Source organism: Primulina eburnea, chromosome 2 (assembly GCF_022965805.1).
Source record: "Primulina eburnea isolate SZY01 chromosome 2, ASM2296580v1, whole genome shotgun sequence".
Taxonomy (NCBI): Eukaryota; Viridiplantae; Streptophyta; class Magnoliopsida; order Lamiales; family Gesneriaceae; genus Primulina; species Primulina eburnea.
This window is the reverse complement of record NC_133102.1, coordinates 6661252-6681399: the sequence shown is the minus strand read 5'-3', so window position 1 is coordinate 6681399 and position 20148 is coordinate 6661252. Positions and strand designations below refer to the sequence as shown.

General features: G+C 36.0%; 2 protein-coding genes across 2 annotated transcripts in view; both read left to right on the top strand.

The window, feature by feature from the left end:
• The window catches only part of LOC140822823 (uncharacterized), a 28322-nt gene extending 19976 nt beyond the window's left edge, over positions 1-8346 (top strand). Inside the window, exon 10 of the mRNA XM_073183724.1 lies at positions 8249-8346. The gene's annotated coding sequence lies outside the window, so the exon portion shown is untranslated. The remainder of the gene's footprint in view (positions 1-8248) is intronic.
• Positions 267-10104, top strand: LOC140824044 (uncharacterized; the record flags this gene model as incomplete). The annotated part of the gene is made up of 10 exons (XM_073185646.1): positions 267-373; positions 454-523; positions 607-783; positions 865-987; positions 2040-2123; positions 8497-8681; positions 8776-8914; positions 8993-9031; positions 9674-9745; positions 9984-10104. Coding segments are annotated over 10 exons (1104 nt in total), but the record flags the coding sequence as incomplete, so codon positions are not given.
• Between the last annotated feature and the right edge of the window lie 10044 nt (positions 10105-20148).

The window sequence follows — 20148 nt, the reverse complement described above, 5'->3', positions numbered from 1 at the left end:
AATGATATTTTAAAACTGTGTTTTTAAATCGAGCATAAAACCCCCTGTGAATGAGGTAAATCTGCTTGATTTTTCAGAAACAGGGTTTGCAAAAACCTTTAATTTAATGTAATGATTTTTATGGTTTTTCGATATTTCACATGGGTGATAAATGCAATTTGCCTTACACTTTTCTAATTATAGTGGACAGTGATAACATCCCAAAAATTCAGTTATGTGTTTTCCTCATTCTCGTGCTTAAAATGTGCATAATATTATTTTGTTGATGGGCTACAGAAGCTGAGAAAGTTGTTGGCTGGGCTAAAAATCACTACCTTTCCTCATGCCTTCATCCTTCTGTCAAGGGGGATCAGTTGCATGTGCCTCGTGAGAGGTAATTGTCTTTATATATGTTTTATCTCTGAATCATCTTTTATCTTCTTAAAGGTGACGGCTGTCGGTTGTCATGTGTAGCCTTGAACTAGCAATTTTGAGGTTAAAGGAGCAGGAAATAGCAACCAAGAACCCTTCTCAAAATTTGAAGGTTCTCTCTCTCTTTTTTTATCCAGAATATGAACACTCTGTTCGCATCTTTTTCCATTGACTGACAAGAAAAACTGCTTGTAGAATCTTGCTAAAGATGAGTACGAGACCAACTTTGTTTCAGCAGTAGTTCCCCCAGGTGAGATCGGTGTCAAATTTGATGATGTTGGTGCCCTTGAAGATGTGAAAAAGGCATTGACTGAACTAGTGATCCTCCCGATGCAGAGGCCTGAACTTTTTTCCCATGGAAATTTGCTACGGGTAACTCAGCTTGAGATGTATAGTATACATTTTTCCATTTTATGGTCTTTCAGCCTATAAGCAGGTCATACCTTTTGTCAGCCTTGCAAAGGGATATTGCTTATTGGGCCTCCTGGAACGGGGAAAACTCTGATTGCTAAAGCGCTTGCAACAGAAGCTGGAGCTAACTTCATCGGCATCACCGGTTCAACACTAACATCTAAGGTAAAAGAAACAGTAGTGTTGGATATTTGTAATTCTATCTACATCACATTCTGACTTATGAGTGGACCAAGTTTTCAATGCTGGTTGCTCATAGGTCACTTACATAATACTTACCATAAAATATTGGCTGTTTGTTTAATATTTCAATGTGAAATTTGAGGAATCTTCTTGGGGTCAATAATAATTAGCTTGCTTAATTTAATGAATGGAAGCAAGCATGGTAGAGAGGGAAAAGATACAGTGCCTCATACTTGATGCTGTTTACTCAAGAACCGATGGTCAAGCTTTTCCCAATTGATGATTATATGATTCTGATGCTCTACAATAAATTTAACTCTTTTGGCAAACTTTTATGTCAGAGAACTTTAGGGGAGGTCTTGTTGACTACTGCTAAAATTTAAAGAACACAAGTGTACCGGCGCACACAACTTTTATATCATTAATTTGATTTATATTCAAATAGGGGTAATTTTGTAATTTTATAAAGTAATGAATGATCATTATGCAATTTGGGTTATATATTTGTATGAGGGTTATGCCCCAATTGTAAAAATTAACAAGGGATTAAACTGCAATTTGAATTGATGAAATTAAAAAGGAAAAAAAAACAAAATAGACTATGACACAAACATTTGTTTCTATTATGCTGAGAATAAATAACAGTAATAGATAAAATACAGACCAAGTAGGCATGTAAATCATGAGATTATACTTAACTAGATAGATAAAATACAGACCAAGTAGGCATGTAAATCATGAGATTATACTTAACTAGGTAAGTATATACCTTAAGTTTAACCTCATAAATTGGGATTTCAGTAACATGAACTATCAGCATGTGTTTATGATACACCCACCCTTGTGCACATAGTTTCATGGATTCAGTACATCTGGACAGCCAGAAAAAGAAGATGAATTAAGTTACTTGCAAGTCAGAATTCACTTCAGCTTGCGAAAATAAGTTGTAACAGCAGAAATTGGATTACCATCGGATACAATTTTTTTGTTCTTTGAAAAGTTCTTTTGTTTAATTCAACTGGCATTTTGTGTAGTGGTTTGGGGACGCTGAAAAACTTATGAGGGCTCTCTTCTCCTTTGCCTGCAAGCTTGCGCCAGCAATAATTTTTATTGATGAGGTAAGACCTGCTATGTTATGCCTGCCGACTGATGGTCTGTGTGTGGAAAGGGGGGATAGTTCTAATCCCTCTTTGCCCAGAGTTCTCAATTGAAAATTTTGAAATAAATGTTTAGTGTATTATAATATGTTGTTAAGGCTATTACGTTGGTGATAGCTTATCTTTTCAAAATGATTTTGTCAAATTATCAGGTAACCGATGGCTTATGAAATATAGTACTGATTCGGTATGCTATTTTTTTGTTCATATAACACCTTTTTATTCTATTTTTTTTAAAAAAAAATCGGAAACAAAATATTTGTATTCTATGTAGGGCTTCATGCAGAAGATCCATATAAAGGATAACATAGCTGATTTTCTGACGAAGCCAGTGAACACTGATAAGTTTGAGTGGTGTAGATCCTCAAGTGGTCTAGCGGAAACGTAAGCAGCAGGGAATGACAAGATTGAAAGGATGTGTGGAGATATGTTTGATTCTCAATCAAATCTCCAAGTGGGAGAATTGTCGGCAATAAATTTGGTATTGATGGGGGTTGGCAGGTGATTGTTGGCTGGTGATTGGTGATTGGTGATTGGTTGCTGTCATAAAGACAACCACGAAACGCGTATGGAGGGAGCTCTATAAATAGAGCTCCTCTCCCCCTCATTCTATCATCCCAAGTTTCTTCAGCTCTTCTCTTGAGTATTTCTTCTTCTTTGAGTGCTTAGTATTATAATATTTGTGAGGTGTTTGTTCTCCTGTATTAAGAGAGTATGTGTTCTCTTTGGAAACACAGTGAGTGAGTTCTACACCACAAAACAATATAGTGGAAATTCTTTTCATCTTGGCCGTGGTTTTTAGCCTAATAATTTATAGGGGTTTTCCACGTAAATCTCGGTGTCCAGTTTATTCTTTATTTTCGGGTTTTATTATCTCAAATTCCGCACGTGGGACCAACAAGTGGTATCAGAGCTTTGGTTTAAAATTTCTTAAAATTCTGAGTATGCTCTGTGGTTGCAGCCTAGACTGATCTTCCACATCAGAAAAGATTTTTTGAGATTTTTTATTTAAGGCGGGATTATTTTGTCCAGTCTACTAAAATTGTTGTAGACATAATGGCGGGAAGGTATGAGGTAGCAAAGTTCAATGGAAGCAATTTTATGCTGTGGAAAATAAAGATACAAGCAGTTTTAAGAAAGGAGAATTGCTTGGCGGCTATTGGAGATAGACCGGGGGAGATTACAGATGATGGAAAGTGGAACGAGATGAATGATAATGATGTTGCCAATTTACACTTGGCTATAGCTGACGAAGTTTTGTCAAGTATCTCTGAGATAAAAACAGCCAAAGTTATCTGGGATACTCTGACAAAGATGTACGAGGTCAAGTCCCTACACAATATGATTTTCCTAAAAAGAAGGCTTTATACTCTTCAGATGGCGGAATTCTCATCGATGACCGACCATATCAACATATTAAATACTCTATTTGCCCAACTCACTTCCATGGGGCACAAAATAGAGGAAAATGAACGTGCGGAGCTTCTACTTCAAAGTCTACCAGATTCATATGATCAACTTATCATCAACATTACCAACAATATTCTTATGGGCTTTCTAAGATTCGACGATGTCTTAACTGCGGTTCTCGGAGAAGAAAGCCGATGCAAGAATAAGGAAGAGAGGTTGGTAACTTCAAAGCAGGCAGAGGCTTTGCCGATGATAAGAAGACGATTCATGGACCGTGACTCCAGTGGGAGCCAAAGACGAGGTAGATCAAAGTCAAAAAATAAGAAGAAAAATATTTATTGCTTTAAATGTGGCGGTAAAGGGCACTTCAAGAAAGAGTGTACGAGTATTGATAAAAGTTCTCAAGGAAATGTGGCCAGTATTTCAGGTAGTGGTGAAATATTATTCAGCGAGGTAGCAACTGTTGCAGAAGGCAGGCACAAAATTTTGTGACACATGGATTATGGATTCAGGAGCGACGTGGCACATGACGTCTCGGAGAGAATGGTTTGATCATTATGAACCAGTCTCAGCAAGATCTGTATTCATGGGAAATGACCATGCCTTAGAAATCGCTGAGGTCGGTACTATTAAAATTAAAATGTTTGATGGCACCATTCGTACCATACAAGAGGTACGACATGTGAAGGGACTGACGAAAAATCTTTTGTCCTTGGGACAATTGGATGACATCGGGTGCAAAACTCGGATCGAGAACGAGATCATGAAAATTGTGAAAGGAGCGCTTGTGGTTATGAAGGCGGAAAATGTTGCTGCAAATCTGTATGTACTTTTGGGAGAAACACACAAAGAGACAGAACTAGCTGTTGCATCAATTGGTTCAGGAGAAGAATTAACAGTGTTATGGCATAGAAAGCTCGGGCATATGTCAGAACGGGGTTTGAAAATTCTCTCAGAACAGAAGCTGTTGCCGGGACTTACAAAAGTGTCACTACCCTTTTGTGAGCATTGTGTTACCAGTAAACAACACAGATTAAAGTTTGACACTTCTACTGCCAGGAGCAAAAGCATATTGGAGCTGATTCATTCGGATGTTTGGCAAGCACCGGTTGTATCCCTAGGAGGAGCGAGATACTTTGTCTCGTTCATTGTTGATTTCTTTAAGAGATGTTGGGTGTATCCAATCAAGAAGAAATCAGATGTTTTCCAAGTCTTCAAAGATTTCAAAGCGCGGGTTGAACTTGATTCTGAAAAGAAAATCAAGTGTCTGAGGACTGACAATTGAGGAGAATATACCAGTGACGAGTTTGATGCATTTTGTCAACATGAGGGCATCAAGAGACAGTTCACGGCGGCTTACACACCTCAACAGAATGGAGTGGTAGAGCGGATGAACAGGACCTTGTTGGACAGAACAAGAGCTATGTTGAGGACTGCGGGTCTAGAAAAGTCATTTTGGGCGGAAGCAGTCAAAATCGCTTGTTATATTATCAATCGTTCTCCTTCAGTGGCGATTGATTTGAAGACTCCCATGGATATGTGGACCGGGAAGCCGACAGATTATTCTCATTTGCATACATTTGGAAGTCCTGCGTACGTTCTGTACAATGAGCAAGAAAGATCGAAGTTGGAGTCGAAATCCAGAAAATGTATCTTCTTGGGTTATGGTGATGGAGTAAATGGGTTTCGCTTGTGGGATCCTACTGTTCACAAGCTTGTCATCAGCAGGGATGTTATCTTCGAGGAAGATAAAGTAAAGGGAGACAAAGGCACACTGAATTCAGAAACTACTATATTTCAGGTGGAAAATAAGACGGACGAAGGTCAAGTTTCTTGTGAAGCAGTACCAGAGCACGAAGAACAAAAACATGTTGAGTCGGAAGTTTCCAATGTGAGGCAGTCAACTCGAGACAGAAGACCACCAGATTGGCTTTCAGATTATGTCACTGAAAGCAACATTGCATATTGGCTATTATCAGAGGATGGTGAGCCATCGAGTTTCCACGAGGCTACTCAAAGCTCGGATGTATCTTTATGGATGATAGCAATGCAAGAAGAGTTGGAGGCATTAGACAGAAATAAAACTTGGGATCTTGTTACACTACCACGAGGAAGGAAAGCCATTGGAAACAGATGGGTCTATAAGATCAAGCGTGATGGCAATAACCAAGTGGAGCGGTATCGTGCTAGGTTGGTGGTAAAAGGGTATGCTCAGAAAGAAGGCATTGACTTCAATGAGATATTTTCTCCTGTGGTTCGGTTTACAACAGTCAGAGTGGTGTTGGCATTGTGTGCGGTGTTTGACCTACATCTAGAACAGCTAGATGTGAAAACAACATTTCTTCATGGAGATCTTGAAGAAGAAATATATATGCTCCAGCCAGAAGGTTTTGTGGAAAAAGGCAAAGAGAACTTGGTTTGCAGGTTGAAAAAATCTCTGTACGGTCTCAAACAGGCGCCGAGGTGTTGGTACAAAAGATTTGATTCCTATATCATGAGCATTGGATACAACAGACTGAGTGCAGACCCTTGTACGTATTTCAAGAGGTCTGATGATGATTATATTATTTTGTTGTTGTATGTGGACGACATGTTGGTAGCAGGCCCCAACAAAGATCAGGTCCAAGGATTGAAGGCACAGTTGGCTAGGGAATTTGATATGAAGGACTTGAGACCAACAAACAAGATTCTAAGGATGCAAGTTCACCGAGATAGAAGTAACAGAAAGATTTGGCTTTCCCAGAAAAATTATTTGAAGAAAGTCTTGCAACGCTTCCACATGAAAGATACTAAGCCAATTTCGACCCCTCTTCTTGTTAACTTCAAGTTATCCTCCGAGATGTGTCCTAGCAGTGAAGCAGAGAGGATGGAGATGTCTCGAGTACCGTATGCATCAGCAGTGGGAAGTTTGATGTTCGCCATGATCTGTACAAGACCGGACATTGCTCAAGCAGTAGGAGCAGTTAGTTGGTATATGGTGAATCCTGGACGAGAGCATTGGAGCACTGTTAAGAGGATCCTTCGATATATTAAGGGTACCTCGAATGATACATTATGTTATGGAAGATCGGATTTTATACTCAGGGGATATGTCGATTCAGATTATGCAGGTGATCCTGATAAGAGGAAATCTACTACTGGTTATGTGTTTACACTTGCAGGAGGAGCAGTAAGCTGGGTTTCAAAACTGCAGACAGTTGTGACGTTATCTACAACAGAGGCAGAATACATGGCAGCTACTCAAGGTTGCAAGGAGGTAATATGGATTAAAAGGTTATTGGAGGAGATCGGGCACAAACAAGATAATGTTCCTTTGTTTTGTGATAGTCAGAGTGTCTTGCACATCGCAAGGAATCCAGCCTTTCATTCCAGGACGAAACACATTGGAGTACAATTTCATTTTGTGCGAGAAGTAGTAGAAGAAGGAAGCGTGGATATGCAGAAGATCCATACAAAGGATAACATAGCTGATTTTCTGACGAAGCCAGTGAAGACTGATAAGTTTGAGTGGTGTAGATCCTCAAGTGGTCTAGCGGAAACGTAAGCAGCAGGGAATGACAAGATTGAAAAGATGTGTTGAGATATGTTTGATTCTCGATCAAATCTCCAAGTGGGAGAATTGTCGGCAATAAATTTGGTATTGATGGGGGTTGGGAGGTGATTGTTGGCTGGTGATTGGTGATTGGTGATTGGTTGCTGTCATAAAGACAGCCACGAAACGCGTATGGAGGGAGCTCTATAAATAGAGCTCCTCTCCCCCTCATTCTATCATCCCAAGTTTCTTCAGCTCTTCTCTTGAGTATTTCTTCTTCTTTGAGTGCTTAGTATTATAATATTTGTTAGGTGTTTGTTCTCCTGTATTAAGAGAGTGTGTGTTCTCTTTGTAAATACAGTGAGTGAGTTGTATACCACAAAACAATATAGTGGAAATTTTTTTCATCTTGCCCGTGGTTTTTACCCTAATAATTTATAGGGGTTTTCCACGTAAATCTCGGTGTCTAGTTTATTCTTTATTTTCGGGTTTTATTATCTCAAATTCCGCACGTAGGACCAATACTTCATACATGAATGAGGTGAAGATTCAATTCCCAAGGATGTGCCACCTTCCTTGGAGAGGGTGACTAATGCTTAAGAAGGATATATCACTGAAGTTTTTGTATCCATATGAGATTAGCTTTGCCAAAATTTGGAAGTTCTGATGTTATAAAAGAATAATTGCGTGAATTGTCTATATTCTAATCACAAGTTCATCTGAAAACTCAAGTTTTGTGAATAAGAGAAGTTTAGTTCTTGATACGCTCTAACATTCCCTGTCACATGCAAGTACTATTCTTTTTATGGGCATGTGCTATTTCTTTTAAAGCTTCACGGGCAGAACTCCATTTGTGTGGTATCAGCAAATGATTGCTCCGGGCAATACCTTAAGAATTTAGGGGTGTCTCTGAGATGTTTGGATGGAATGAATTAAATTTAAATCATCTCGAATGCAAATCATTCGACATATTAAGTGAAAGCTGTGTAATTGTTCCGAATGTTAGGATACTCAGAAAGGCTGGTTTGATATAATGATGTTGAGATGATTTATGATTTTTCTCACCTGCTATTTTCAGCAGTTCCAATATCAACATTGAAGCTTTATAGAATCTTGATTATTTTTTACATTGTGGAACCTCTAGAGTTTCATCTCTGTTCACAAGGAGACCAATTACGAGGAGGATTACCATGCAACTAAGACACATCCATGCAGTTCTAAATTGCTACTTCTTGACTTTCGGTTTGTATTTTCACCTTTATTTACTGGCTGTGTGGTGTTAAGCTCCCTTGTTGTCTTCTTAGGATGTTGTTAAATCTTATTTATTTGCGGGCAATCGCATTTTAGCTTTTAGATATTAAAATAAAAATATACTCATGCCTGTGCATGCAGGTCGACAGCTTGCTTGGTGCTCGTGGTGGTTCTTTCGAGCACGAGGCCACTAGAAGAATGCGAAATGAGTTTATGGCAGCTTGGGATGGTCTGAGGTCAAAAGACAGCCAGAGAATCCTTATCCTTGGTGCCACAAATAGGCCTTTTGACCTTGATGATGCAGTCATTCGTCGATTGCCAAGAAGGTAACTTTTACCGCCGTTCAAGTTGATACTGAGAACAAACAAATAGATTATGCTTATTGTTCAACTTCTAAAAGAATATGTTTGCTTCTTTTAGAATTTATGTGGATCTACCAGATGCTGAAAATCGTTTGAAAATACTCAAAATATTTCTAGCTCGAGAAAATTTGGAATCTGGATTTTCTTTCGATCAACTCGCAAATGCTACTGAAGGTTATTCGGGGAGTGATCTAAAGGTAGTTTGTTAAATTTCGGAGTGGGCTAAATTGAACTGCTGCTACCCTTGCCAATTTAGGTATGGTTTTTCTTTGCAGAACAGACCTGTGCAAGAATTACTAGAAGAAGAAATCAAGGTAAACTCTACCAGAGTCATTATTATCTTAGTGGTGAAATTTGCCAGTCCCGTATGATTAACTTCATTGTTGTGTGTTTGTTTTTCTGTATGTATGAAGGCGTTCTTTTTTTTTTTATTTTTATTTTTTTTGGGGGGTGGGGGTGCGGGTGTGGCTGGTAAAACCCTAGGTTGGATGGTTCCAAGAATTAAAAAAGTTAAAAGATTGGCTAAACTGAAATATCATGAAGCAAAATCGTCAAAGAATCTGAAAAACAGGAGACTGCGTTATCAGGCCGAAGCAAGCCCATCGATCTCTTCTGTAACATTCTTAGAATAGCCTCCGAGAAATACAGCTGTGAAAGAAATCACTAGCTAACAAACCTGTCGCTATAGTTCTTCAAAATACGTTACCCTTGAGCACGTGTTGTTGATGGTGAATCAGAGAAAGCACACTTTGCAGTCGTTTCATTGCAAACCTTATTGACACCGAGTTTCACAACTTGATTTTGTTCTTGATCCAACAATGAAACTGCTTTTCCTTTGATCCTGTTTCTTCCATGTCCCAGAACAAGTGTTTTGATGATATTAGCAAATGGCTTTACTTCTCTTTTTATCAATCTTTCTTCATTCTTGGCTGCTTGATACTCGAGTTTTTTTACAGGGTCACAGATTAGATGAAATTGCCGTGTTACGACCACTAAATTTGGATGATTTTGTTCATTCCAAAGCGAAGGTAAATTACTCGAAATTCTTGAGCAATCCATAATCTCTCTATTTTACATGATGCAACGAGCCTCAATACTTTTTACCTTCGAATGGTTTCCTGGAGCATATAAGGTCAAAACTCTTGCATAATATTTGCTCACCCTTTGGGCCAATACAAATTCGAATTTACCCACAATGTAGTTAGCTTATCAATCTTCTGTTTTCACTACCTTTTATGACATTGTTCTGTATGTTAACCTTTTCAGGTGGGACCATCGGTTGCATACAATGCAGCGAGCATGAACGAGCTACGTAAATGGAACGACCAGTATGGTGAAGGAGGAAACCGGAGAAAATCCCCCTTCGGTTTCTGATTCAAATAGGTTGACAGATTATTTTTTTTCCCAGAAGAAAGTTGTACCAATGAGGTAAAATGTCCACCCTTTTTTCTACAAACGATCGCTGATTCATCTCTACTTAGATATGAATGACACCAAGTGTTTTTTAATCATATTGATATATGATGCATGAGATGAAATGTTGGAGAGATGGAATTTCATGTACATTACTTCATATGATAGGCATTATTAGAAAGAACATAGAACTCATGAATCTCGATCTCAATGTTCTTTATTATAACTTAAATTTAATTGTATTATTTTTATTTTTATTTTCAGGAAAGAAAAGTATTTTATTAAATTTTTTTGTCGGCTTTTGGTTTGGATGGCTTTCGGTCCAATTTTAATATTCTAATTTAATGTTATTGATATCATGTTTTACGTGCATGGATAAATTTATGTACCTATGATTCCAATGTATACTTATAATATGTTGTAATTTTACATGTTGTCAATAACCAATTATTCATAACCATTCCATTACTTTGATGTTGGTTCATATTTAATCACTTTATACTCATCAAATCAGATATCGTCTTGTGGTAGAACGACGAGATATTAATTAATTACACATTTATTTCTTATTTGACTCAAGTTTTATAAAAGATTAAAACTATAAATCATGATGTTATTCATATATATATGAGTAGGTCTCTTGTGAAACGATTTTACGAATTTTTATCTGTGAGACGTGTCAATCCTATCGATATTCACAATAAAAAGTAATATTCTTAGCATAAAAAATAATACTTTTTCATGGATGACTCAAATAAGATATGTTTCATAAAATATGACATGTGAGACCGTCTCACACAAGTTTTTGTCTATATATATAATATATATATTTTTTGGAAATTCAATATAAAATTTGATTTTGTAATTCACGAAAAATTTAATAAAGATTTGCCACCTCATTTTAGGACAAAAATGTAGAAAGAAGCTAAATCCGAGGAGGCGACAAGCCGACGAATACCTTGTTTGCTTGTCTCATTATATTTCTAATTTTGTTTGCAGCCGAAAACCATAGTCAACAATGTTGGGTCCAAATCTTTGCTGTTGATGAAATTGGTATAAAGATCTCGATGGTCTTTGGATAAAATATTGAAATTAATATTTTTCATAGATGAGATATATAACATGTGAGCTTTTCTGATCCAACTCGACTCCAGATTATTCTAGATCTAATGCTACTCCGAAAACCGAAGATCGAACCGAAAAAAAATTCATTTTACATATTTTTCTTATGGAATTTTGAATTAATCTGTTGAAAGGTTTTCAATTGTTTAATACATTATTGGGTGAGAGTTTGTATTGTACATGACTAGTCAAAATTATTAAATAGAGCAAGAATCGCTAACAATTTTTTTTATTATTAGCACACAAAAACAAGATCATGTCCCCACCGACCCTCCAAGATTTTTCAACAAAATTTTTGTCGTGATGATATACGTTACATATGCATGAACTTAAATTCAATCTCATGAATTTTCAAAGGAATGAGAAACAATAATTTCATTTGCGCATGCGCATGCATTAATTCATTCACAGCTAGCTAGTTTTGTCTACTTCTTTATTATTATTATTATTATTATTATTATTATTATTATTATTATTATTATTATTTTGAAGGTTTATTATTATTTTTATTATTATATACACAAACTAAATCGTCTTATTGTCAATTTTGTGATACAGATCTTTTATTTAACTCTACATATGAAAGTATATTACTTTTTATCAGAGTCGTACATGTGTTGAATGAGGTCTGAAACAAAAATTGAAAAATGAGCCCCTTTATTGCAGTAATAAATATAAAATTTAATTTGCAAATAACAAATATACTAATAAATACATAATTATATCAAAACTAATATATTACATTAATAACAACTCAATAAATATTTAAATAACTACATAAATATTATTCGTTTAGATTTTTAGAGGCGAAAATATTTATCAAATCTGTTTTATCCAATTGTCAGACCATTTCTTTGTCAATCGACAACATAGTTAGCACATTTAATCTATCTTGCGATATTGTTGATCGAAAATAATTCTTGTAGAAACTACATTTTTAGTCTCTATAATTGTAGAAAATATAAAATCAAAAAATTCTTTGAGTCTAAATTACAAACTACAAAATCAAAGGACAAAGAAATCTCAAAAACAATGAACTTCATCTTTCAACGGTCCACATATTCAAGCTCTATTTACAATTTATTTTATTTCTTTAGATTATTCACTTATTAATTACACAAGTCGCACATAATATTTATATAAACTCATAATTCAATTAAACTCATTAACGAATTCAAATCACGCGATGCGTGGTTTAGTTATATATTTAATTAACTTGATCTCTAAGCACATTACAATGTCCATATCGCAAGTAAATTTTATTTTCAATGAGAATCTTTTGATATATTAATATACAAATATAAATATAAATGTGTATTTACAAAGAAGATTTGAAATGAAAATAAAACATAATTCATGAATAAAATTATTTATTTTCAAGCTTAAGAGAAGTAGGGGACTATAAACTCTATTTGTTCAGTGAAAATAAAAATTAAGGTGGAGATTTGGAGTGAGTCAGTGAACAAATAACATATAACATATATAAATTTATATATATAAATTTGGGCCCCTTGTTGGGACAGGTACTGAAGCAATCGTTTTTGGTCTCATAAGAGTTCGAGCTCTATGTTTTATATCAAAAAATTATTTTTCACTTCATATATAAATCGGATCGACCATTTTCGAATTCACAAGTAACCTTCTCATTATAATGATATATGATGGATTTCTTATGCTGTCAAATATAGTACACATTAGTCGATACGCTAATGACAATAAAAATCTGGCTAGTTGAATTGGTTTCCATTCTTTTTGTCTAGTGAAACTAATAATTGGGGTGATTTCTAATCGAAAATTTATTTTAGGTTCTCGTGTTGAAAAAATAATAGTTGGGTATCATTTATTTGACAAAAAATATTTTTTATTTTTGTCCATGTTGGTCAACTAAAATCTAAATCCACTAATTTCACTTTTTCATTTTATTAATTTTTTATTAAAATGCTGACGTGACATCGAAAATTGATGATACGACACTGAAAACTGTTGACATGGTATCAGATATTATCGAAATATCCGATATCATGTTGTTACTTCAATAAAAAAAATGAGTAAAATCGAAGAAAAAAACGATGAGCTTAGGCCACGAATGAACCAAAATCTGGATTTAAAAAATGAACAACATGCCATCACTCGAAAAAAATGTAATTTATTACAAAAACTCATTTGAAAAAAAGATATTTAAATGAGGCTTACACTCAATAAATCGTGACATGATATGTCTTCTTGTGCATGTTTGGTTTCCATGTAATATCCCATCATCCTCGTTATTCTCCAGTCTTGGTTTGAAAAAAATAACATGGGAATGCGTGACTAATTACAATCCACATCGAAGATTAGCCACTAATTTGATTGTGTTAAACATGGGAGATAACAAACACTAATCATAATCCAAAATATTAATAATCATGTTCACACTAATTTATGAGCAGTCATTACACTTCAATCATGATTGTAATGAATAGATAAATAATAATAAAAAAATTATTATGTCTCTTGATTATTTTCCATATTTCTTTTTGTATTACTATTTACATTGTAATTCCAACATGATGTTACATAATTTTCCCTTTTCAAATGATCTTGTCCTTCACTCACTGGCCCCTACACACCACAACAACCTACCATATTTGATACTCGAATTAGCCATATATATGGAACGAGTTCATGTCCATCGACTTGTGGTTTTGCCTGCGTTAGCTATGTTATTCACATAAATATGCACGATAGATATGTAACATATCAAAACTATATATATATATATATATATATATATATATATATCACATAAATGTGCACGATAAATATGAGTCCTACGTTCACTTACACTTAAGCTAGCTAGCATTTTGAATTTTGGAAGGAATCATTCTAGGTCTATGTTTGAATTTGAAAACGGACAATCTTAAAAAAACAAAAATTCCCTCGCAGGAATCATAGCCCCGGAGCAATCAAAACCTTCAAATTTTGAATAGGAAAAAGCTTATATCCGATATCTTTAATTAAATTACACTTTAGCATCAATAGAGGGACCTTCAATGGTCCTTAGCACCAATTGGGTCACATGCATAAGCCAATATGTATATATACAATATCGACAATTCTTGGAGTGAGTGCAATTCATGTTATGCATCTTTTCTTGCCTCGTTTGTAAGGACAGCCTTGCATGAGAAGAAAGGTAGCATATTTTATTTCCTTTCCATAGCTTTTAGGGGGAAAAACTTTTTTTATTTATTTTTTAAAATGATTTATTGTTATTATTATTATTATTGTTATTACTATTATTATATAAAAAAAGGGTTTTGAAATTTAAAAATTTTTTCACAACTTGTCACCTGTTATTTTTAAAATCAATAAAATATCAATTAAATTTTAGGGTCAATATATGTTAACAATTTTGATATTTTATGTAATCAAATTTCAGTTTTAGTGTTATCGTTTTATTACAATTTTAATAAATTTTTCTAACTTGGTTTTGGCATGACATAAATGAAGTGCTGATGTGACGTTGACGTAATCAACACTCCAAATAAAAAATGATTAAAATTGTAAAAAAATTAGAAAATAAAGAACTAAAACTGATATATATTTGATAACATCTATTATGAAAATCACAAATCGACAAAGTTGCATGACAATGAAGTTTTCTTTCTATGTTACTATTTGAATTTGAGTTTCGGACCACTGTAATGGCTTCATCCCCCATTAATCCTTATTTGGACTAGCTAGCTTCATCTTCACTCCACCTAATGTGTGTGTGTGTGTGTTTCGTTTCAAACTTCAAAATTTGTATTTGTAAATATTTCCAAAATTCGAGTTTTGTCTTTGATCATTGCACACTTACACCTCTAAAATACTTTTGCAATAAACCTAATAATTCATTTCTGACAGTATAATCATAAAGACCGTATGTAATGACCGAGATTTTATATCATATTAATATGCGATTATTGATTTTGTGGGGACCCAGGCTCTAACTCAATTCTTTTCGGGATTAATCGGATCTTTATTCAAAAATGTGGATCAAAATTTTGCTTATTAACATTAAATCCAATGTATATAAACTAAGCATAATATCTTTCTTTATTTAATTATAACAAACATAACATACATATCTTGTTGTAGTAAATTCATACAAACTAATGTTTAATACAAACTACAACACAAGTAGTACAAGTCTAGTAAAAACAACTAGTCATCTTCTGCGCCCGAAGTCACCACGCTATCTCGAACTCATCTCTGTCGTGACCCAGATCCTACCCCACCTGTTGTTATGCACACATACAAACATAACAACAGCCGGAAACTCCGGTGAGAAAAATCCCAGTATAAAACATGTATACATGCATATATACAATCATAAATCATGACCATGCCCTCATGCATACAATAATGACAATATGTTCCACAATCTATGAAACATAAACAATATAAGCATGCAATCTAATTCAATTCATGTCATGACTCAACTCGACTCTATTCTAGGGATCCCGGTGTGAATAAGACGTCACTGTCTGCCACCTACCCTCCCAATCGAGGTGACGGTACGTCTTATTCCTAGACTTCGGTCATGTCTGTATCGAATCTCTACAATCGGAGGAAGTCTGCTCCTATGCGTCGATAAACCGAACGTCTAGAAGTTTAGCAAATCTGCCAATGACTCTCCTATCTCATATGCATGAATATACATCTATAAATGCATCATCATATCAAAAGATTTGAATATAAATCTATAAACAAATCATAATCATATCCAAAGATAAACAACTATTCTAGTATGTGATTTGGTTGGGAAACTCAAATTAAATGTCATTTGAATTGTGTCTTCCCCAAACAAAACATGAATTATACCTTTCGTCGCACAATGTCTGTCGATGCCGAAGTCCCGATGACGAATTTGTCAATATAAATCTGAAATGGAAATGTGTAGATATAATCTATCAAGATACAATTCAAGTCAAGTCCTGTACAATTCCTTATTCAATCTCAATACAATTCGACAGCGTAACAGCATGAGTTTTCGATACCAATCAACTCAAATCTCAATATGCAATAACAATAACTCATACTCTGCATCATAGACATATACCGATTCTGATATTTGCATATTCCCAATTCTATATATGTTGAAAATCATATCAATAGCATAACATATCCGTTCTTCGATTCGTTTACAATTCTACGATCCTCATAATCATAGGAACACATAATAAAAATCAAATCTGAGTTCTCCCAACATAAATATTTCAAACCATGCTTGAATTGAACCATACTTACATCCTCTTGTAGTCCTTGACGAAAGGATTACGGAAATGAACTCGTATCGCAAATCGGACAACTAGATCCTTCAAAATCACAAGTCTAAGATCTAAAAGAATTGAAGTTTTCTCCTTGAATTCCCTCGGTGATATCTGCTAAAGAATGAAGGAAGTAAAGACACATATGTGAATGCATGGCAAGGGACAAGTGTTATTATTTTTCAGTAAACACGTAAGACCGCAGGTGCGGTGGCTTCATCAGCTCAACTCATGGCATGTCCTTTAATTTTCTAAAATCGCCGACCGCGGGTGCGGTGTATCTAGACCGCGGGTACGGTGACCATAATGTCAAAATAGGTACCCTACTGGACATCTACCGCAGGTGCACTACTTCTTGGACCGCGGGTGCGGTGTCCCTTCGGCATTTCCTTCAAAATTTCAGAATCAATGACCGCGAGTGCGGTCTTTTTCTCGGCGCGGGTGCGGTCTTACTTTATTCAAAAATTCTCATTACATGTCATGCATACTCATATCTTCCGAGTCTCACCTCAATGAAGACTAATAAAGAAATCTCAAGCCTTACAGATTTTGAATTGATATGATAATGAAAGGGCCAACCGAGACACGAAATAAGATTGCATGTGATGATGTATGCGCGAGGACTGTATCCTTCGCACATATGCACGGCACTGATGCACGGATATGCGCGAGGCAGGCAGAGGACCTCGCGCATATGCGCGAGACAGGACGTGCATATGCGCGATGAGGTGTATTGACAAGATACCGAGTCCAGAGAGCCTCGCGCATATGCGCGGCGATGGTGCGCGCATATGCGCGAGCTGCCGAGAAGAAATGTGTTGAGACAAGTAGGTCTCACGCATATATGCCGAGGAGGGTCGCGCATATGCGCGAGACGTGATGAACCAATAATGAGCCACTTGCCCCTTACCATGCATGATATATATATATATATATATATATATATATATATATATATATATATATATATATATATATATATATATATATACAAACTTCATCTCTCAGCATGCAGAAAGGAAAGAAACGAGAAAGGTTCAGAAGAATTGTGTGAAAAATCCTTACGCCTTTTATTTTAGAAATTTGAAGTTTGCGGAAGATCCGTCCGTCCGATTTTCAATCCGATTTTAATATTATGTTCCTATCGACGCAGGCTTCATATGGACGTAAGTTTTCTTAAGTTTTGATATGATTTGACATTATGATATTGCCAGAATCAGATATGATTCATATATGATGTTCTTGACATGTTAGACATCGTATAATCGAAACCAGATTGAAGAACAGATACCATATGGAATTGTTATGATTTTTAGAATGGAATTGATTGAGATTTGATATCAGATTGGTATTGTTATTGATTATGAGTTGAGATTGATATCGGTTGATATTTGTATTGCTGGGTATATTGAGATTGTGCAGTTATACCGTTGAAACAGAATTTGATTTAGTTCTATTTATATCCAGTGTTGATTTGAGTGGTGTATTGATATTATACTCCTCGATATTGTCATTGCCAGATTGAGTATTGACATGCTTTGACTTCGAGAGTTCGACAGAGTCAGATTGGCTGAAAGAAAGGTATAAATCAATGTTAACCGGGACATCAACTTGAGTCAGATTGGACTTGAGTTTCCAAAAAACCACATACTTTATTTTATTGCATTGATATTTTCAATTGAATGAAATTGTGAGGCCCGGGACCGAAGAGGGCGGGGGGTGATCGCCGGTGCCATGAGGTGGCACGGACAATGAGCGGCTCCTGGCAGGCTCCTAGGTGGAGGGAACATGAATGAACCGTTCTTACATCGGAAGAAGAGGGATTCCGAGACTGTTCAATGTAATGGACTGTACAGTTGAAGTGGGCTTAAAAGATTTGATTGGTACTACTCATATCACGAATGTGCATCTTCTTTTCGGTAGCTCATCACATAAAAACTCTAAAGTTAAGCGTGCTTAACTTGGGGCAATTTTGGGATGGGTGACCTTCTGGGAACTTTCTCAGGGTGCGTGTGAGTGAGGACATAAGCACGCTGGAAAGACCCGTCTTGATACAGTTAGGACAGTCATCGAATCTGGGGCGTTACAAGTGGTATCAGAGCCGACCTCTCCGAGTACGATGTGGTTCGGGGACGAACCAAGCAGAAGCTGGTGGGCATGTGAGGCCCGGGGCCGAAGAGGGCGGGGGGTGATCGCCGGTGCCATGAGGTGGCACGGACAATGAGCGGCTCCTGGCAGGCTTCTAGGTGGAGGGAACATGAATGAACCGTTCTTACATCGGAAGGAGAGGGATTCCGAGACCGTTCAATGTAATGGACTGTACAGTTGAAGAGGGCTTAAAAGATTTGATTGGTACTACTCATATCACGAAGGTGCATCTTCTTTTCGGTAGCTCATCACATAAGAACTCTATAGTTAAGCGTGCTTAACTTGGGGCAATTTTAGGATGGGTGACCTCCTGGGAACTTTCTCAAGGTGCGTGTGAGTGAGGACATAAGCACGCTGGAAAGACCCGTCTTGATACAGTGAGGACAGTCATCGAATCTGGGGCGTTACAGAAATTGATATGCTTCGTCTATTGATTTATAGCAAAACGTGTATTGAGTCATGGACGGAGATGCCTAGTCATTGGCAGATATGCCAAGTCTTTGGCGGATATGCCAAGACACTGGATATTTGATTTATATCGATGTTGCGTAGGAGCGGATTGACTTCTATTGCGGAGATTCGGTATATTGTAATATCCAGGAACCGGGATCCCTAGATTAGAGATGAGTCGAGTCTGAGATGATGAGTCACAAGTTTATTTACAGTTTTATATCATTCATGTTTTCAGATTTGATACATGTTAATGATAATTGTTATATGCTTTTATATATGTTTTTATATGATTGCAATATACATTGTTTACACTGAGATTATATTCTCACCGGAGTTTCCGGTTGTTGTCTTATTTGTATGTGTGCATGACAACAGGTGGGACAGGATCAAGGTCAGGAAGAGGATGAGAGAGGATCAAGATTAGCGTGGAGATCCGGACTTAGAAGTGAATCTGTTTCATCACCTGACACGCAGTGATTGAACAATAGTTTATTATGAATCACTGTTGTACAAGGCTTGTACTTTAGATCTAGATGTTGATCTTGTAAATGAAATAAAAATGATTTCATTTGTTGCGCACTCATGTAATTAAAAAAAAATTTATGTCCCAAATTACTATAATATTGAATTTTAATAATGATTAAAAAAATGAATTAACGTCCGGGTCTCCACAGTACTTACTTAGATTTAACTCAAAATAATCAATACCTTTTCCCAGTAGCCAAAAAAAAAAAAAAAAGAAACTAGGAATAATGAATAATCAGTGACCTCATGATTGAGTCAAAAATAGAAAGAGATCCCCACAATCTAAACGAGGCAAGAGTAGGGAAATGTTTGTGTATTTCCAATCATCTTTAATTTGTTATATGTGAAATTTAATTTATTTGGTGCTGAAGAGACGAAACTTAAAAGGGAACTGAATATTTCACTTTTTCTACCCATTAGATTCATCGATTCCAATTTTGTGATTGGAGCTCCAAGTATCCAATGCAATTGATTAGCCC